General features: G+C 36.1%; 1 protein-coding gene across 2 annotated transcripts in view; it reads left to right on the top strand.

Moving 5' to 3' along the window:
• Positions 1–16,201, top strand: part of IGF2R (insulin like growth factor 2 receptor) — a 253,665-nt gene that overhangs the window by 191,864 nt on the left and 45,600 nt on the right. For both annotated transcript variants that reach the window (XM_044002313.1, XM_044002312.1), the window contains exons 19-22: positions 5,106–5,285; positions 8,760–8,858; positions 10,783–10,884; positions 15,969–16,164. In XM_044002313.1, the coding sequence (XP_043858248.1) occupies positions 5,106–5,285; positions 8,760–8,858; positions 10,783–10,884; positions 15,969–16,164 (577 nt within the window). The remainder of the gene's footprint in view (positions 1–5,105; positions 5,286–8,759; positions 8,859–10,782; positions 10,885–15,968; positions 16,165–16,201) is intronic.

Genomic DNA, 16,201 nt, shown 5'->3' on the forward strand with positions numbered 1-16,201 from the left:
ATATATGTACATATATATATATAATATGTAATTGGAAAATATTTAACAAAATACATAAATACAACAGAACATTAATGATAATGATACCTCTTTAAATTGATATATGTCCCACAGGAATCCTTATGTGTGGTTTAGTGGTCCATCTTTCTATCTGAGTTTGATAACACTGTTCTAGAGGATAGATGATGAATTATGTTTATTAGTAGAGAGGTGGGAGGAACCATAGTTGTTTAATTTCGCATATATGTCAGAACTAGGCCTTGTAGTTAGTTTTAATTCATTCTTTTTCTTAATTAAGGGAATGGTTGAATGGTGGGGAGAGAATGAATGTAAAGGGGATTGGGACATAATTGGTGTAAAAAAAGCATTTGTGAAACTTTAAAGAAACAAATTACTATGAGCAATATATGTTGCAAGAACTAATTTCTGACTTTATCAAAAAGAGGAAAAAGAAAGATGATTGTAAAAGAATTTAATTTAGTCAGAAAGATTTAAAAACTACAAGATAAATGTTAATAAATAATTTTAAATGTGAATGAATAGACTAACAAAACAAATTCCAACTATTTACTTCACACAAGAAATGGTTTCTAAAAGATAAAGACATGGAATAAACATGTTCTTTAAGGAATTCCCCAAAAAGCAGAAGTTGCAACCTGACTTCAGATAAAATGAGTAAAATGACAGAAGCTACATTATACTCAAAGGTACCCTAAAAGTGAATGACTTCCATTTATAAAAATGTGTGCAGAGCATCAATCCAATAACTACTGAAAATCTTAATGATCATTTTTCAGTGTGGGATGTATCTAACATCAAGACAAACATGGGAACATAGAGATGCAAAAATTATGCCTCCTCTCCCTCCAAAAAAAGTAAAAGACTCATGGTGACTTTTGAATGAAAGTATTAAATATGCCTATTTAAAATCTCATGCTTTACCTTTATCACAATTGAACATCTGCTAGGACATAAAAGGATTCACAAATTACTCATTCATAGTCTTATGAAATCAATACCCAAATTAGGAAGGAGAAAAAGAATCAGAGACCATTTTCTCTAATGAATGCTTTTTCTTTTTCTTTTTCTTTTTGAACTAGTGAATGTTAAGACAAAATTTTAAAAATAAAATATAAGCAAAGAGACCACAGCAATATAAGTGATAACTATTCACTATGAAAAAGTTGTTTGTGTTTTCATTTTAAATGTGTTTCTTGTGTGTAGCAAATTGTTGTGTTTTGTTTTCTTATACATTCTTCCATTCTATTTTGGTTCATTAATGAGCCTAGTCTGTTTACATGTAGAGTGATGTATTCGTGTTATATTCTATTTAATTCTTTTATACTATTTTCTCTTTCTTTTAAAAAATCTTTACTTAATCTCCAGTTTGTTTCACTTATGATAAGCCTAATCACTTCCAGCAGATTCTCTTTTCCTTCTATTTAGTTATATGCTGATCTCAAGTTCTCTAAGTTTAATTTTTTAAACTCCTTTCATTTCTCAGTTGATAAATAGAATCACCCCTTGCTTCTTACCCCCTTGCTTATAATCCATTTTGTGGTTTGAAGGGCATTAATTTCTAGTGCCCCCTTTAAAAGAATATTAACATAACTCAGTCACTTCCTATTCCTTTACATTTCTTGAATCTAAGTTCTAATTCATAGACTTTGTATGTACATACATACTGCTTTGGTTTCCTTTTTATAACTCATATAAAGTAGGGTTTCAGAAGAATTAAAACTTCATTGCCGCAGCAGCTAGGTGGCTCAGTGGATAAAGCACTGGCCCTGGATTCAGAAGGACCTGAGTTCAAATCCGACCTCAGACACTTGACACTTACTAGCTGTGTGACTTTGAGCAAGTCGCTTAACCCTCATTGCCCTGCAAAAAAACAAACAAACAAACAAAAACAACCGGGGGGGGGGGAATCCCACCAAACTTCATTGCTTTCTCTAATCTTCTTACTTGTTAGTAAGATTATAGATGTTTCCTATAGTCCCTTTCCCAACTTTTTTTTTTTTTAAAGAATCCTCTAAAGAGTCTCATTCTCAGGAATATTCAGAGGGACATGGTAGTATATGGTGGGTGCACTCTGTATCCCACAGCATCAGAATCAGCCTTTCTCTTAGCTTTTTCCATTACTATCTGACTCTCCTTCCTCTGGACCTATATCCATCTGGGATCCCCCAAAATCTCTGACTGGGAGGTAGTCTGGAGGTAGTCAACACCTGTTTGAAGAAGTTCTGAAATACCCATTCTTAAATATCCTTGCATTCTCAAAGTCCAAAAAAAGGTGGAAATTAAAAAACCCCGCATTCTTGTTTAGCCCTAGCAACATCATAGCACCGATTTCATTTTTTTCTTATTTACTCTTTAGCTTTTTTTCATTTGATGAATTAACATATCCAATGCCCTGCTCACTTAAGCTTTTTTTTTTTGAAGGAATACCTTAATTCCTTTCTTTTGTTGAAAGTACATATTTTTTAAATTGGTAATTAAGTTTAGCTTTATAGGATGTTATTTTCGGGGGTGCAAATTGATTTCCATTGCTTTTGGACTGTTATTCCAATTTTTCCCTTGATTATGAGGAGTCCTAAGCAATTTTTTTTTTTTTTGGTGAGGCAATTGGGGTTAAATGACTTGCCCAGGGTCACACAGCTAGTAAAAGTTAAGTGTCTGAGGCCAGATTTGAACTCAGTTCCTCCTGACTCTAGGGCCAGGGCTTTATCCACTGCACCACCTAGCTGCCCCGTCCTAAGCAATTTCAATTAATTTTTCTTTGTCAGTGAAGGACTTGCTCTTCATTGCTTATAATATTTGTTGTTTCACTTGGTGTGCTAAACTTGGGATTTCTTTCAGTTGGTGTTTTTTTATTTTTTGTGTTATTTTGTCTTTTTATAAAATAAATATTATTGATGTCTTAAAAAATCACCATAGTCTCCTCAAGTATCTCTCCCCTTTCTTTTCCCAGGGAACCATTTCATATAACAAGTATTTTTAAGACAGAAAAAAAGAAGAAGAAATAGAGGGAAAAAAATCAGTATAACTGACTAATATATTGAAAAAAATCTGAAAATATATGTAATGTACAACACTTGTGAACCTTCCACCTCCTCAAAGGGGTAGGGTGGGAGTGTCTTCTTATAGCTTTTCTTTCAACTCATGCTTGTTTATAATTTTGTAAATTGACTTTGGATTTTTTTGCATGGTTCTTTCTGTTTACTTTGTTGTAGTAATTATGAAAATTGTTTTTTAGGCTCTGCTTGATTTCCTCTGCATCAGTTCAAGTAGATCTTTCCATGCTTTTCTGTATTCATCACATTAGTAATTTCTTAAAGGAGAGTAATATTATGTACCAACATTTGTTCAGCCATTTCCCACTCAATGAGCACCCACTTTGTTTTCAATTCTTTCCTATCACGAAAAATACTGCTATAACTATTGTGGTATATTTGGGAACTTTCTTCTTATCAGTGACTTCCATGGGAATATAAGCCTAGTCATGGCCTATGGACATTTTAATAATTTTATTTGCATAATTCCATATTGCTTTCTTAAATGGTCGTACCATGTCAGAGCCCCACCAATGATGTACTAGTATGTTCGTCATCACCCTTACAATATTGACTATTCTCTTCTTTTGTTATCTTTGTTAATTGTCTTTTTCCAATAATTGTGGGAAATGTGTGTGTGTGTGTGTGTGTGTGTGTGTTTCTGGAAGGTCTGTAATCTTCCTGAAAGTATTGCTGTATCTTCAACCTCAGTTTCCTTGTTTTATAGAACTCCCAGGTGTTTTTCCAGCGTTGCCATTTGAGTCTTTTCCATTAGTTTTTCTCCTGTGTATGTATTTTTCTGTTGCAGGTAGACAGTTCTTTCAGCCAATCTACTGTTTTGGAGAATTTATCATTTGTTCCATATTCTCTTAAAGCCTCTTAATTTCCAACCCCATTTCTTTTTTTTAATTCTTTTTTTGTTGTTGTTGTCCTGTACCATTCTAGGCATTCTTGGAGTTATTCCATTATTGTTTCTGGGGGCCTGAGAGAATCAGTTGTAACAGTTTTCCTTTCCTTTGGGCTTTTTAAAGCTTGTTTTGCTCACTTTATGGTGTTTATTGAATTCGGTTCCTTTTACAGTTGCTCATTTTAAAAAATTTGTCTCTTTTCCCTGCTATGATGTCTTTCTTCTGATTGTCCTTCTCACTGTATGCTCCTTCCTTTCTGTACTACATACCATTAGTACAGTCCTAGCACATTTGGGTTTCTCTTCTGTCATAGTGAACTGTTAACTTTCTTGTGAAGACTTGGCGTTTGGGACCTCTTTCCTTTAAGAGGTAAAGGTTCTGGGGCAGCTAGGTGGCGAAGTGGATAAAGCACCGGCCCTGGATTCGGGAGTACCTGAGTTCAAATCCGGCCTCAGACACTTGACACTTACTAGCTGTGTGACCCTGGGCAAGTCACTTAACCCCCATTGCCTGGCAAAAAAAAAAAAAAAAAAAGAGGTAAAGGTTCTGAGTTACTAATTAGGATCTCGAGATGATTTGTAGCTGGGTTTACATACTCTACCTTTCCTTGACTTCTTATTGTCATAGGCTATTTCTCTTTGGTACTATATTAGATGTATAACATTTAATAACACTATAGTAGCATAACATCCGTAACAGTATAACAAGCCTAGAACTCCTAGGCCTGCCCTTAGTTACCTAATTTTTTTTTCTTTCTCCAGGTACTTTCAGATTCATAGGTTTCACATTCCTAAATGGTGAAGTTGGCAACAACCTAGTTGGAGTAATTGCATTGCCTTAGACACATGAACCTTGGGAATGTGCTAGATATAATGAATAAAGAACAACCTAATTATAGGGACTAAAAGCCCCCCCACCCTTTCCTTGTATTACTTTTAATATGTTATTGGTTTTCTCATTTTGTATATGGGGATGGGGTCAGCTGTGATTAGAACCAACTTCTCATTCTCCCATCTTGTGGAAAACTTCAGAGTAATTTGAAAAAGAGATTACCATGTAATATTACTGATGAGCTAGGTTTGGTGTTTTCTTTTTGTGAAAAAAAAAAAAAAAAACTTAACAAAGCCTTTTGTTTTGTTCCTAGGATTCGTTTTCTGAAACAGTGGCAATTAGCAATTTAGGTGTTGCAAAAACAGGTCCTATAATTGATGGCAATGGCAGCCTCATTTTAGAGTATGTGAATGGCTCTTCATGTATTAATAGTGAAGGAAAGACCACTACTTATTCCACAAGAATCCATCTTATCTGTTCTAGAGGAAGTCTGGTAAGATGTAATGAATTGTTAATGTTTTTTTTTTTAATTTGTAATTGAAAAAGCAAGACTAGAATATCACGTGATCACTCAAATGCTATTTTGGTTACCTACTACAATCCTATCATTTTACAAATAAGGAAACTGGGGCCCTGAGAGTTGAATTTTCTTTCCCAAGGTTACAGAGTTATTAATTTCATTGGGTGACTGGTAAGTAGAGAAATTAGGGTAATTCTCTTTTAAAATGTCTAAAAGCTATCTATGTATTAAGTATTTACTGTGTGCTAGGCCATGAGGATACAGAGACAAAAATAAAATTACTTCTGCCCTCAGAGCCTATTTTGGGGGGGGGGGTAGATGGCATGTACATAGATATTATACTGAATAAAGACAAAGCATTTTTTGTGGGGAGGGCACTAGCTGCTGGGGGAGGGGGTTAGGAAAGGTTTGATGTGGAAGATTACCCTGGAGCAGAATTTTGGGGGAAATAAGGGTTTATAAGAGATGAAAGTAAGACAATAGTGTATTCTAAGCTTCCTGGACATTCAGAGCAATGGTGTGAAGGTGGGAAATGGAATGTAATTTGTAAGGTACAGTAGATAGGTCACTTTGGCACGAACATAGGTTAGATTGTCCAGTCTGAAATGTATTATAGACAGCTCGAGCACAGGAAAGACTGGAGCTTGATTTATACACACACACACACACACACACACACACACACACACACACACACACACACATGTCTGTACATATATGTGTGTGTGTGTATATATATATGTGTGTGTATGTATGTATATATATATATATAATCAAAGCATATGTACATATGCACACATATCTGAGAATCTTTGGTATAGAGATGACAGTTGAATTGTTGGGAAGTTGATGTGGTAGGTCACCAAGTGAGAGAATACATAGAAGTAAATCATAAGTCTTTGGAAGAAACAACCAGCAGGTATGGTTTGATAAGGATGTTGAACCAGCAAAGGTAAGATAAGGAGCAAACAGATTGGAGAATAAAATATCAAGAAAACAGAGAAGAGAATATCTAGGAAGATAACTGTATCAGATACTGGGATAAGGTTTCAAATTGCAAAAGATTGGATAATGATAGGAGTTGAAGTAGAGACAGTGGGTTTAGATAGCCTTTTCTGAATGTAGGGGGGGTGAGATATAGGTGTGTAGCTTGAAGGGATTGTAGTCTCTTGAGAGTATTTAAGGATGAGAAAGATTTGGGTGTTTTTGTAGGCATCTTGGAAGGAACCCATCTAGATAGGAGAAGATTGAAGATCAGGGGAAAAAATATGGTGTGATCATGGGGGCAGTCTGATGACTAGGGTGTGAACAAGGACAAATGCAGATGGGTTGACCTTTGGGAGAAAAAAGGTCACCTTTTCATAGACTGGAATAAAAGAAAGAGAATGAGGAATGCTGATCATGGAGAGGGAGGTTGAAATATAGAAAAGATGAGAAGAGAGAACTTGGTGGATAATGTGAGCTTAGCTAAGAGGAAAAACTGACTCAAAAGGCCTAGATTTCAAAATTATTTCTTTTTTTTCCTTTTTTTTTTTTAGTGAGGCAATTGGGGTTAAGTGATTTGCCCAGGGTGACACAGCTAGTAAGTGTTAAGTGTCTGAGGCCAGATTTGAACTCAGGTCCTCCTGACTCCAGGGCCGGTGCTCTATCCACTGTGCCACCTAGCTGCCCCTCAAAATTATTTCTATAAGAGCATCATTGATTTTATAATGTTCTAGAGAAGCTTCAAGTGTGTGCCTCATGTGTGGCATATTTATATGGGACTCTCAATAACAGTTCTCATGCAACTGTAAAGATTCATCAAATTTTAAATAAAAAAATCAGAATCTTCATTGTTGCTGCTTTGTGTACTGATCCCTAAAGCTTAGTTTCAGATGTGTAAAGATATAGAATGTCAGAGCTAGCAAGGATCTTACAACTCTTTTAGTCTAACCCTTTCGTTTTCATAGTCTTGGTGATTTTTCTGAGAGTCCACAATCTCTTTAAGCAAATCAGCTATAGACTTTAATTTCTCCATCTATAAAATGATAGAAACTATAAAACCCAAGGAATCTAGTACAGTTGTCTGACATGTTTTCCCCTATCCTTGCAAACCCTTTCATGCGCAAGGATAAAGTATTTTGATTCATGACTAGTCCAGAAATCATTTCCATTAATTAAGCTTTTAGATAAATTAAAAATCAGGGATGTTTGATGAATCAGCAATTTTTATTTTCACAAAGAAATAAGAAAAAAATATTTGACTTTGTGTCAAAAGTTATTTCAAAATAAAAATGCAGTTGTGCTTTACCAGTATAATTAACAGTAAGTTATACTAAAATGCTCACTGGCCTTGGTATAGGAAAATCAAGAGTATATTTTTGGTTTTTTTGGCCAAGTAGCCTTTTCCTGGGTTTTATTTCCTCGATGCTCAATTGTGTATATTACAGACGAAAAAGGTAAAACCCCATTCACTAGATTGGCTTGTGGCTGTGCTTTCTGTTATAGGTACAGCATGAAAGAACTACAATAACAAGGCTTTTTTTTTTTTTGCCCTGACTGTGATGTGTGTCTCCCATTTGTTTTCTAGTGTGTTGTGATCCCATAGGAATGTTATATAACTACTTGCCCTACTCTTTCTGGACGCTTCCTCTACTGTTAACCCTTTCATCTGTAGTGCCAAACAGAAGTGACAGTATTTAATTGTGGAAATAGCACTTGATTCAGCGTCAGAATATCTTGGTTTCAATCTGTTGAACAACAAGCCCTGTTGCTTGCTGTGTGGGCAAATCTCTTGACTTCCATTTGTGTTAGTTTCCTGAACTGTAGAAAGATAAGGTTGGACTACTACCTAAGGTCTTAATTTCCCTTTCACTTCTAAATCTTGTATTTATTTTCTATTAATTTGGGTATGTACATGTCTTTTCCCCTCATAGAATATAAGGTCCTTGAGAGTGCAGAAAGTAAATCTAAGAATCTGTCATCTAACTTAGTTTTCCCTCATTTCTTTGAGGGAATGGCTTTTACATGAAAGCTTAATTCTGGGAAATCATTTTGGAATTCTTCAAAGCTGTTCTTTTTAAAGTTTCATATAATATCTTACATTTCAGTTTGATTCAGCAAGCATTTATCACATACTGACTATGTACAAGGGTCTGCTACATGCAGTGGAGACAAAGACAAAACCATCAACAGTTCCTTCCATCTAAGCAGTTGAATTCTATGTTGACATAGCACCTTGTAATTTTAAAGTATCTATTTCATTTGAGTCTTACATTGATCATGTGGGGAAGGGTGGGGACGACATTTTCCCATCTTTGTAGATGGGAAAAGTAAAAGCAGGTAAGGAAAGGGACTTTTCCAATGCCATCTAGTTCATAGTCAAAGGGGTTGAGACTAATGCTGTTCAGTGTCCCTTCTGTCACACTGTGATCTTTGTTTTCTACTCTCTTGGATTTGATTTCTCAGAACACCCACCCAGTGTTTTCTATTATTCGAGAATGCACTGCCACTTTCCTGTGGAATACTGAAGCTGCCTGTCCAATCAAAACAACTGATGAAAATCAGGTGAGTGTTTTCTCTATCTTAAATCAGAGAACATGGAAAGAAAAGAAATAGTTGAAACATTTATGATAAAGCTAGTTTAAAAAAAACAAGGGAAGTTGTTTTTAATTCTCTCTAAAGCAATATCTTATAGATATTGTTAAAAGGTTTGTAAAATCAGTAACATAAATTATTATAGGCAACCATGCCCCCAAGAGTGGATTAGTAGGTGATAATAAGAATTCTCATTGAGAGTTGAGTGAAAGGAATCAGTAAGATGTAAGATAAACTCAGGGTTTTAAGCCTTTTTTTTGTTCTTTCAGCTCAATGCCTGTGTCTTTTAACATATATGTTGAGACAGAACTAGAGATGAAAAAAGATGGAAAATCATTTTGGAAGCACATGGAAAAGGGGCAGGAAAACTTGTGACTGGAAAGTTCAATTTAATTTATAAGGAAGTAGAAAGCCTGCAGAAAGCAGTCTTAAGACTTTTATCTTCTCTTGGAGAAGTTAATAAATTAATTTCTTTTAAAAATTCACCCTGAATTTTAATTTAGTATTAATAGACTATCCATGTGTCCTCAGAATTCTTTTTTGTAAAATTGTTCTATAGAAGTAGCCCAACACTTAAAAGAGGTGTGTTTTACCACAAAACTATGGTTTGAAAATCTGTAATTATATATTTGGCATAAAAGTGGGACAGAAAACTGCTGTCTTGAGTTTAGGAAAACCATGCTTGCCATTCAGATTTCCTACCCAGCACTGAATGGCAATGTATCAAAATTACAGGAGGTATTCTTGGACCCAGAACCTTAAGTACTGAAAACATCAAATTTAATTAATAATGGAAACCAGTTTTGTGATGACATTTTTAAAAGTGCTATGTCTGCTCTTTTTCTTGTTCTTTTGTGACCTGATCTCCAGATTATCTCTGTTGCACTAAAATTGGAATCCCGTCATAGCCATCCCATATTTAACTTTGTACGATATGCCACAGTGTCTAAACTCTTGAAGTATCAGTGTTGCTATGAGAATACGGTATGCTGTGGTCTGCCTTTGTCTATCACAGCCATTGGAAATTGTTTGCTTTTAGTTAGACAAGGAAATGGGTAAAACTCTTTGAGTGGAATCTGAAATGACAGTCCTAGAGCTGTTCATATTTTTTCTACCTTGCCTACTTCTCTACAGCTTATAAATAGAGCTCAGCCTCAATCCAGCACCTCATTGCTCACATCTCAGAGGTTTATTTTCCAGGAGCTTGGCTGTGTGTCAAGTGAACTGGAAGCTAGAAAGGGAAAATCTGAATCCTTTGTTGGCTAGTCATGATGGAGGGTAATTTACATGCCTCCTGCTCTGTTACTGATTTCTGACAGGGCCTGCACATGGGGAGGAAAGGAGAGCAAGCAATGAGGCTGGAGACCAAGAGGCTAAAGGGCATAGTCAGCTTCATCTTTTGGAATGTAATATTTTGTGTGTAAAGGAAAGATAGTTCAAATTACAGAAGGGTTGAGGAAGGGATGTTAAACATGAGATTTATTGTTAAAGAACCATCTTTTCTTCCTTGGTAATAAATTCCATGTATTTTTTCTGTAGGCATTTGGTAATAAACTGTTAGGTCATATAAATATGCTGACCACGGGGGTCATCTATGTATCTTCTGATATGTTACTGAAAGGGATCAATAAGACTATTCCTTGGGTGTCATTGAAAAGTCAGGAGGTTTATTCCATGCTGCACTTAAAACTACACAGGCAAATGTATTTTGTACTCTATTGTAATTTTGAAGTTAACTTCCTTCCTGCCAACTATTGACTCACTTCACTACTGATTGTGAGGAAACAAACAACTTTATAAGATGTTGGTGAGTAATTCTTTAGAAGGGCCTTTGTACTTTGTTTTATTGGGATTTTTGTATGCATGTGTTTATCTTTTACTTTTCTTTTTTTAGGCCTGCTCTATAAGGGATCCAAACAGTGGATTTGTGTTTAATTTTGACCCACTAGCTAAACCAAATGGATATGTAGTCTCTGGTGTTGGAAAGACTTTTATGGTAAGAGTTATGCCAAAATGTCATTACATTATGAATGATTGAATTATTTAAAAATGATTATGTATAGTATTTATGTAATACTTTATGTTTGCAAAGCACTTTACAAATATTATCTCATTTGATGGCTCACAACAACCCTGAGAGGTATTATGGCCATTTTATGATGAGAAAACTGAGACAACTAGTGGTTAAGTGGCTTGCTTAGGTCACATAGATAGTAAATTTCCGAGCCCAGATTTGAACTTAGGTCTCTTACTTCTCTTCCTCCTCTCTCTCTTTAATATTTTTATTTAGTTCATTAAATATTTCCTAATTACATGTAAATATAACATTCATTTAAAAAAATTGTGAGTTTCAAATTCTCTCCATCCTTCTGCTGCCCCTCTACCACTCCTTGAGAAGGCAAACAATTTGATATTCATTATACATGTATGGTCATGCAAAGCATAATTCCATATTAGACATGTTGCTAAAGAAAACACAGAAAACCAAGAAAAATAAAGTGAAAAGTGTGTACTTCAATCTATATTCAGAGTTTATTATCAGTTCTTTCTCTGGAAGTAGATAGCATTTTTCATTATGCATCCTTTGGAACTGTCTTAGATCATTGTCTTGATCAGGGTAGTTCCATCTTTCCCTCTTGATCACCCTTACAATATTGTTGTTACTGTGTATAATCTTCTCCAGGTTCTACTTTGTATGAGTTCATTTAAGTCTTCCCAATTTTTCCAAAAGCATCCTGCTCATCATTTCTTTTACCACAATCATATTCCATCACCATCATATATCACAGCTTGTTCAATCATTCCCCAGTTGATGAGTATCCCTTCAAAATCCAATTTTTTGCCACCACCAAAAGAGCTGCTTTAAATGTTTTTGTATAAATATATCATTTTTCCCATTATTTAATCTCTTTGGAATGTAGACCTAGTAGTGGTATTGCTAGTCAAAGGGTATGCATGGTTTTTTGTTTTTTTTTTAGTGAGGCAATTGGGGTTAAGTGACTTGCCCAGGGTCACACAGCTAGTAAGTGTTAAGTGGCTGAGGCCGGATTTGAACTCAGGTACTCCTGACTCCAGGGCCGGTGCTTTATCCACTGCGCCATCTAGCTGCCCCGTATGCATGGTTTTCTAACCCTTTGGGTGTGAACTCTGGTCTTCTTGACTTTGGATCCAGTGCTCTATATATTTGTCACAAAGCTCCCTATAAGTAGCTGCTATTACAGTCTCTTCAACACAGGTAAACTTTGCCTATTAGAATGATGACTTTTTATCTGTAGGCAGAAAGTAGAATCTAGAGAGGAAAAAATATATAATTGGCATTTTGGCTATGTTTTTATTAGGAAAGTACTATTCTTCTTTGGAAAGAGCCATTTTGGTTGAGCTATTGAATCCCTTGAGTTCAGGAATTCTGAGCCTCAGTAGACTAAACCATTCCAGTATTCTCTGTGAATGGGGGGCAGCCCTGCTGCCTAAGGAGGGTCAAGCCAGCCTGGGTCACAATGGAAGATATAAAACCTGCTGTGCTAATCAGTAGTAGGAGTGGGCCTATCAGTAGCCATTTCAGAGTCTGGGCAAGATAGGAAGAACCAGTCTTGCATTTTATATCTTTCATTTGTAAAGTTTATCTTTCTTTTAGCACATTCCTCTATGATCCAGTGTTCTGTTACTGAGAAACTGTAGAGTCCAAGGGAAACAGTGGTTATGTTACTCAATTAAGGAGAAAAAGGAAACACCCTCGTTGATGATGTGCCACAGAATCTCTTGACTATACTTCCCAAATGTATGCGCATGATGTTATAACTGGAGAAAAGGATCATGGTTTATTTATATTTCCATTGGAATCTGGCATTTAATTAAAAGGGGAAAAAGAACCACCCACATTGGGATTTCTTTGAGCTCTACATTTGTAATACTACTAGCAAAACCAGATGTCCAGAAGAGAGAAGATTCTGTTTGAAAAGAAGTGAAATTTTCTTTGATAAAATGGTTTCATAAAAACCTAAAGCAAAATAAAAATGCCAGTGCTCTATCAAGTGAGAAAGGAGAAGAGCTTATCATGAACTCTTGAAATAGCGACAGCCCAATGGGTGGTCCTTTTGAGACTTCCAGTTAAAGCTGTACCTGCCACCTTCCCCCCAGTAGGGAATGTAGGTGTCACCGTGGAAGACTTTTCAAGGCGTTAGGGCTGTGTATAGGGCAGTTTAATCAATGGAGAAATTCTGAGATGCAAGGACACTGCTTATATACCTTGGTTGCCAAAATATAGAGGAGGAGATAGATACTAATGCAGATTAACATGCTAGGGAGCAACCAGGAAGAGCCAAAACAGAGAAAGAAAATTATAGACCAATTTCCCTAATGAATATTGATGCAAAAATCTTAAATAAAATATTAGCAAGAATATTACAGCAATTCATCACCAGGATAATACACTATAACCAGGTGGGATTTATATCAGGAATGCAGGGCTGGTTCAACATTAGGAAAACTATCAACATCAATAACAAAACTAACCAAAATCATATGATTATCTCAATAGATGCAGAAAAAGCTTTTGACAAAATACAGCACTCTTTCCTAATAAAAATACTAGAGAGCATAGGAATAGGTGGAGCTTTCCTTAAAATAATAAGCAGTGTCTACCTAAAACCATCAGCAAACATTATATGTAATGGGGATAAGTTAGAGGCATTCCCAATAAAACTATGTGAGTAGAAAGAGGAGGATCTGGGAAAGGATTGGACTGTTATTTGGGATAAATGTGTCAGTGATAACTGACAAGAAAAGCAAAGCAAAGCTGTTAAATTCTTTTTAAAAAAAACATGCTAGAGAGTACATCCTGGATTAAAGCAGAGGAAAGACTGCCTTTTGGACAAATGGAGGTTTTTCGAATGTAATAAACTTACCTTTGACTTCTTGGACTAGTTCTTAACCTTTTTTGTGTCATGGACCTCTTGGGCAGTCAGGCAAGGCCAACTTACGTAGTAGACCCCATCTCAGAATAACATTTTAAAAATGCATAAAATAGGGGGCAGCTAGATGGTGCAGTGGATAAAGCACTGGCCCTGGATTCAGGAGTTCCTGAGTTCAAATCCAGCCTCAGACACTTGACAATAGCTTTGTGACCTTGGGCAAGTCACTTAACCCTCATTGTCCCACCAAAAAAAAAATGCATAAAATAATACATAGAATTACAAAGGAAACTGATTATACTGAAGTAGTTATCAGAATATTTTAAAAACTTTACAGACCCCCCCACACCCCCAAATCTATCCATGACCCTAGGTTAAGAACTTCTGTTTTAGACCAATGTTCCTGAAGGCTGGTATTTGTTAAGGAAAGAACTTTAATAAATTTGGGTTTTCCCCTTTATTTTGGTTGAACTAAGTTATATTTATTTTTTGAAATAAAGTGTCTCATTTGTTTTTACATCCCCTCAATTTCCCCATGTATATCTCTTCTCTTTCATTCTTCTAAGGGGGTCGTCTCCTATGACAAGTAATAATTTTTAAAGGAAAAAAAAGAAACAGTAAGAAGAGGAAAAAAATCAGCAAAACTGATCAATATAGTGAAAAAAATCTGAAATTATATGTGATGTTTGACACCTATGAATCCCTTCTACTGCAAAGGTGTGAGGGCAGGTGTCTTTTCATATCAAAATTTTAAATCACCATTGAATAGGGAGGCACAAGGAACTTTGAAAGGGTGGTGGGGGAATGTTGTTAAAGAAAGAGGTTACAGGAGCAGGGAATTCATCTATTGTGTGAAATCTAGAGCTGAAGTGAGCTTCCAGTGTGAAGAGGTTTCTGGGGCATGTTAGAGAAAATCCAGGGGAGTCAGGAATGTAGCTAGAGGATTGAAGACTTAGCTGATATGGGCCTCCTCCTTGAAATGGTGGTTTTGGGAGGAACCAGCCAATCAAAGGGCAACCAGCCACAGGGGCTGAGGATACTTCCAATGTATGAAATCAGGGATGGAGTGAACTTCCAGGGTGAAGAGGTTCCTAGGACATTGTAGAGTTAGGAATAAAGCCAGATATATTTGCTCTTGTTATGGAAGATCCTTAAGGTGCTCCTATTTGTAGATCACAATGCACTCATATGGAAGTCTGAGACTTAAAAAATTACTTCTTTCTGTATCTCTTTCTCTCTGGTGTGCAAGTTTTTAGTGAAATTATTGTCAAACACTGGGGAAATGATTGATTTATATATTTTCATGCTTAAGATCACATCCATTATAAAGGGGTGGTAGTCTATTCAGTGCATGCATTTCTGTAAATTCAGCCAACAGTTAAGGTAGCTAGTGGGATCAACTCATGCAAATGGATCTGTTATTTCATTGATTTGGTTCCAGTGATACAAATCACAATCTATCTATGCTTTACCAAATTCTTGTCTATGTTATTGTGTAAGTTCACCAAAGGGAGGGCAACCCAATGAGCTAAAAACCTACTACTTTAATTGATTTTTTTTTTTTTTTGGTGAGGCAATTGGGGTTAAGTGACTTGCCCAGGGTCACACAGCTAGTAAGTGTTAAGTGTCTGAGGCTGGATTTGAACTCAGGTACTCCTGACTCCAGGGCCAGTGCTCTATCCACTGTGCCACCTAGCTGCCCCTTAATTGATTTTGATATGAATAAACCAGAGAAGTGCTCTGGCTGTGTACTTATTAACTCTCATTCTTGTTATGTGACTGTTCCCCCGCCCCCCTCCCTTTTTTTGCAGCATTTTCCCCTGAAGACTAACTTCTCTAGTTTTTATTTAAATTCTTCATTCTTCTATTGCTTTCTTCTCATACCCTATACTGCTTCATTCTCCTCTGCGTGATACTCTCAGTTCTTCAGTAATAACTACTTGTGCTCTGTCTTAACCACACAACCATACAACTCATGAAACAGTGGGATCAAAAGCAGTTTAAAAATCTCTAAATTATCAGTACTAAAAAGTACAGAATCATTCAACTGTTTTTTTTTAAGCTCAGAGGGCTTTCTTTCTGTGAGTTAAATTGAGAGTAATGCAGCAGTAAATAGCGTGATGTAGGTGATGTCTGTTGCTGTTTTTATAAAATGCATCCCTCTTTCCAGTTTAATATCTGTGGAACACTGCCTGCCTGTGGGACTATTGAAGGGAAGGATGCTGCTGGATGTGAAGGAGAGATCAAATCAGAAGACCTAAATGATCTGAAACCAGAAAGGCGAGTTGGAGCTAAGAAAAGCCTTCACTTAACCACAGAGGGTTTTATAACACTTATCTACAGAGGAGCCCTTTCACCATCTACAGGTAAGCTTAAAAGCAATCATTGACATAAGAAATGAAC

This window comes from Dromiciops gliroides, chromosome 4, assembly GCF_019393635.1.
Source record: "Dromiciops gliroides isolate mDroGli1 chromosome 4, mDroGli1.pri, whole genome shotgun sequence".
Taxonomy (NCBI): domain Eukaryota; kingdom Metazoa; phylum Chordata; class Mammalia; order Microbiotheria; family Microbiotheriidae; genus Dromiciops; species Dromiciops gliroides.